The sequence below is a fragment of the Pteropus alecto genome, unplaced genomic scaffold (assembly GCF_000325575.1).
Source record: "Pteropus alecto unplaced genomic scaffold, ASM32557v1 scaffold24, whole genome shotgun sequence".
NCBI classification, from domain to species: Eukaryota; Metazoa; Chordata; class Mammalia; order Chiroptera; family Pteropodidae; genus Pteropus; species Pteropus alecto.
This window is the reverse complement of record NW_006439192.1, coordinates 7,821,160-7,826,205: the sequence shown is the minus strand read 5'-3', so window position 1 is coordinate 7,826,205 and position 5,046 is coordinate 7,821,160. Positions and strand designations below refer to the sequence as shown.

Sequence of the window (5,046 nt, the reverse complement as noted above, 5' to 3'; positions counted from 1 at the left end):
AAGAGGAGAAAAGAGGAAAGATTATGTCATTTCAGGTGCTAGATTAACTAATCCTGGAGCCAGTCTCTCTTTGGACTACTTGTTCTGAGAGTGAGTGAATTTTCTGTAATATTTAACTATAAGGAAAAAAAAAAAAAAAGATAGGATATATGTAAACAATAAGCCAGTTGAGTGTTTACCCCTGCTTGCAGGCAAATATATCACAGTATTCTAATAGGTAAGCATCAATTTCTTGGATTTCAGAAGTGGCGAGTCAAGAACACTACAATTTACCATCCTACCTGCTATATTCCGAGTACATTCTCAAGTTACTGATTTAATCTTAAAAATTCAATAATTAAACTGTAGTCAAATGGTTAATAAGGCCTGGCTCCAAAGGCTTCTGTACTCAAGCCTTCAACATGGGTTTTAAGAACTTTCCTGACATCTTGGTTAGCAGCCAGAACCCATTAATATACTTGAGAATTCTACATTATAATTACCAGTGCTACCACAACTTAGCAGAAGTCTGGCTTGAAAGACTGAGTCATCTTTGACATATTTCTCATACCTCTCATCTCCTAGATCAATCTAGTGACTATATAATGAGCCTCCCTCCAAACCTCTTTCCAATTTTGTGCCCAATTCTATTGCCAAGTCCCTTTTCCAAACAGATTTTCGTCCCATTTCTATTCCAAGTCCCTATTCCAGACACCTAATTGATGTCTAGTCCCTCCTCTAATTTGGCCCACATGTCATGTATTTCTCAAACTTATGACTGGCTTCAAGTCTGTCTAAACTTGTGTGCTCTGGGTCCCCTCTCTGCACCACCCCCACTTCCTTCAGCACCACCCTATGTGGGCCGGTCTCACTATTTCTTGCCCAACTTTGTACTCGCTGCCTCCATACCTTTGTTCATGCAGCTTTCCTTACCAGAAACTCCCTTTCCCTCCCCAAAGTTCACCAAGCCTGGTCTTTGTGATAGTCCAGGGACCCCTCTCTTCCCTTAAGCCTACAGTGCTCACAGCCCTATCATAGATTCTGGCTCTTACGTACTCGGTAACTGTTTTACATTGCCCAATTGTTTCTAGCATCAACTTGACTTCAAACATGCATTAAGCACTGATTATATGACAAGTACCATGATAGACACTGAAGATAAAAAAGCAAGAAAGAATTTCGAGATGGTTTTACTTTCTAGGGAAGAAGACAGACTCAAAAGCTTTCACCCAAGTGAAGCATCACAGCAGAGGTGCAACTATAACCCCGAGATCAGAGATGAGAGAGTATTTACAAGCCTGAATGCTCCTAGGTCTGAGGACAGGGATTTGGACTTTTGTATACTCCCTGGTGCCTAGCCTCGTGTTTGATATCCAGTTAACAGATAAATAACTTCCAATTTTCTCAAAACAATCTGGTACCCTTGGCAAAAGCTCCCACTTCAAAGCAGACTGACGTTTGGGAAAATTGCCCAGAAACTGCCTCAGCTAATGGATGCCGAGTCAATCAACAAGTATTGTTGAAGAGCCTGATTTATGCATTAACCTAGACATTGTGTGGAAACAAAGTAAAAGTAGTTCTTGTCCTGATCTTTTAAGCTGAAAACAAATAATTAGCTACCAAACTTTGCTATGCTCAACAAGAAGCCTTTACTTCTAGGCTCCAGTAGGGGTTAGAAAGTTTTCACCACCCCTCCCCCCTCCACTCAGATATTTGCTCTCTGTGGGCCAAAGGAAATTAATTTTTCATGAAGACATCATGGTGAACTCAGTCTTCTCTGGAAAAGAAACTCTGGAAAAGGACTTCGCTTCAGGAAACTGTGTCCTCATTGCCAGTGAGGCCTTCCTCCCGACCAGGCACATCTCACCCCCAAACAGCAATATTTGATACCATGAGGATCTAACCCCCAATCTGCCTTGGCTGTCCATGTACTTTTTGAGCTGGATCCTATTATCTTTAGGGACCCAAAGAACCTCATTTAGTTTCCTATTCTGAGAACCTAAGGAGTGATGACAGCAGCTATTGCAGAGGGGATGTGTGTGCACCCTGCAGGCACTCTGGCCTCGACAGTTCTTTCACCACTTTATCAGGACCATCTTGTCTGATAAAGGCTTTCCCTGGGGCTTCATGATTGAGTAAATGAGCTTAGGACTTTATGTGATAGAGGTGTGGGTGAGAAGAGCTTCATAGCCAGGAGATGGTCCATTTGCTTGTTTTACAATTAAAAAGAAATGTAAAATATATATAGGCTAAAAGCTGACAGTGAAATGGTTTTTTCTCCAAAGCTTGTAAGGACGGAATACCAACCCTAGGAAAGTGGGGCTCCAGATATTTTTCACAAAAATGTGGAGAGAGGGATTGCTTCCTCATTACAGCCAAAAAACAGGATCTCTCAGTCACGTCAAGAAATGAAAAGATAAAGCGGCAAGCCCTTGCTGGTCTAAAAACCTCATGAAAAAGAGCTGCCCAGAAGAAAGGCCACAGTGACTGACAACACCCTCGTTCTTTCTCCTGAAGTCTCTCTCTGTTCCATTGTCTCAGCCCACCTATGAAAGCTTTGACATCAAAATGTTTCATCTCATCTTAGTCAGCAGGCTGGGAGCGGGAATGACGTAAGAGAAGGGCCAGTCGGCCAAGAAAGCCCAGTGGATCTGGGAAATGCTTCTCTTTCCCAGCCAAGGGAATCTTTCCCAGATGCTGGGATGCATGGTCCTTCTTCACCCCCATCCTCCTCCGCCTCTCCGACAATGCCCGCCTATCACACACAGCTTGGTTCATTTTCAGGAAATTAGATCCTACTAGCAGGAGGAAGAGGGGGATGGGGGACACTCATACATATGCTGCCCAAACCTTGCCTTAAAACAAAAGGCTCCTTAAGTAATTAATCCAAGATCTGGCAGGAGTCTGCTCTCAAGAATGAATTTTTCCTAACTAACCAGCCAGCCGTACTCAGAGATAAGGCTAGTTGCTCCCCCACCCCCACCCCAACTGTTCTAGCGTTAGAACTAAGCAGTCAAGACCCTAGGGCCATGAGAGAGTATTAGTATCCAATGTTTTGAACTGACCTGCTTAGAAAGGTAGTTTGAGTGAGGAATCTGACCCAAGCCAACCTGTTGTTACTTGAACCAGAAAAGCCTCAGGTGAGATAACTTTAGCATCACCCAGGCCTGGGAGATGTGGGGAGGTGGGAGGGAGAGTGGGGAATGGGATGGGAGGGGTGGTTGGGTCTGCAGGCTCCGATACCACAGACGGGCCTGGGGGCCAGAGAACATAGTTCCCGCCAGGCTAACCCCGCACCCAAGGGTCGCAAGGCATCGAGATATCTGCAAGGCTTTATCAACTCAGTAAAGCCACGCTCTTTAATACGGCGTCTTCCACAGGCACAAAGCCCCGTAGCTGCTAGTGCGAAGCCAACAAAGACACAGAGGAAGCCACCCCCAGGCCCGTCCCGCACGCTGCATTGTATACATATTTAAAATAGCCTGCAAAGTTTCAGGCCGAGAACTTGAGCTCCCTCTAGGAGATCCTAGCCCGAGCGCGGATTTAATTCTCCGTCAACCACAACAAAGAACAGAGTTTGAGTGCACAAAGACAAGGGAAGGGGGTAGAAGAGCGAAGCCACCACACAAAGGCCGCGAACCCCTCGGCTCCCACGCCTCCCGCCCACCGCCGGTTCAGAGACCCTTACCAGCTCTCGAGTTAAAGCTGGATTTTTTTCCCCCCAAACTCCACGCCGTGCGGAACAGAGTTGGGCGCCAGGACGCCTTCTCGCCTATCCCATTTCAAGAGAAACTTGGCTCCAGAGGGAGAACGAGCCTCTGATGTTAAGCCTTGCGCACCCCCTCCTGGTCTCCGGCCAACTCAGCACCCTCCCGCCCTCCGGCCCTCCGGCCCCGGGGACTCACCGTTACACCACTGGAATGGGTGCATCAATGAACTGGCGGCTGGCTCCCCCCGGGGAACGAACGCAGGCAGCGGGTGAGGCAGGCGGGGTGGGCGCACCGGCTTGCGAGTCCGCAGGAGAGGCCCGTGCCGTCCGTGGCAGCCGCGCCTTTCTCGAGAAGTCGAACTCCCTCCGCAGTAGGGGGCTTCGGCGAGGCCGGTTTTAGAGCAACAAAAAGGAAAGATGAAAACAACGTGCCCCGGATAAAAGCACCGCTGAGAAAATGCAGAAAGAGCGCCGGGGCTGGGCGAGATGTGGGGCGCCACAGAACGGGGGGGTGGTACCAGCCAGCGGAGGCTCTCGGCCCGCAGAGGGAAAACGCCTTAGCGGGAGACTCGGCTCAGGTCCCAGAACGCAAAAGGAGCAGCTACAGACTCGGAAACTGACACTGGCAGAGCACACCCCCCTGTCTTATATGCCCCTGGGAAACTCCGCCTCCAGCCGGTCATCCGCCCTCCGGCCAATGGGAGCCTTCCTCCTGGCCCCGGGTATTATTTGCAGGCCTGCCCCCCTCCCGGGGCACCTATCTCTTTACCTTACCAGTCCTGGGAAAATTTGTCTAAAGAGAGAAGCGCGCTGCGCGCCGTGAGATGGTCCAAGCGGGCGGGACCAGCCTTCTTCCCCGGGACCGGGAGGACGTTGAACAATTAGTGTGTCACATCGTTCACTATCTCCAGATGTGTTACTGTTTAGCATTTCTATAGCTCACTGAGAAACGAGTTCTGGGGCGTGGTTATATTTCTGCTCCGTGGGCCAGGATTCGCTCCTGAGTGGCCAGTTAGCACCTTCCTTTGTTCACTGCAAAAGAGTAGAACTGAAGCAAGAAGGTAAAGAAGATGAATTACAAAAATGAGATCTAGAAAGAGCTTTAGTTGTCATCTCATTTTTGGCCAGCCTCTCATTTTACTAAAGAACTAAGACTTGAAGAAGTTTAAGCTTAATGTCCGTTTAAGAAACATCCAGACCTATAGAGAATTTTTATAAGTTTATTTGAGCCAAAACTGATGACAATTGCCAGGAAGCAAGATGTAAAATGCTCTGGAGAATAACAGTTTTCAGTTTCTCTTATGCATTTGAAATTAAGAAGGGGTCAGCGGAAGCTTACATGAAGGTGGAGAAAGCAA

The 5,046-nt window shown here is 47.8% G+C and overlaps 1 protein-coding gene across 2 annotated transcripts in view; it reads right to left on the bottom strand.

Annotated features, from left to right (window-relative positions):
• The window catches only part of RNF122 (ring finger protein 122), a 12,946-nt gene extending 8,626 nt beyond the window's left edge, over nucleotides 1–4,320 (bottom strand). Inside the window, exon 1 of one of the 2 annotated variants that reach the window (XM_006916320.3) lies at nucleotides 3,885–4,320. In XM_006916320.3, coding sequence (XP_006916382.1) covers nucleotides 3,885–3,909 — 25 coding nt within the window. In that variant the 5' untranslated portion in view covers nucleotides 3,910–4,320. The remainder of the gene's footprint in view (nucleotides 1–3,884) is intronic. The other variant, XM_006916319.3, reaches the window with a different exon arrangement.
• Between the last annotated feature and the right edge of the window lie 726 nt (nucleotides 4,321–5,046).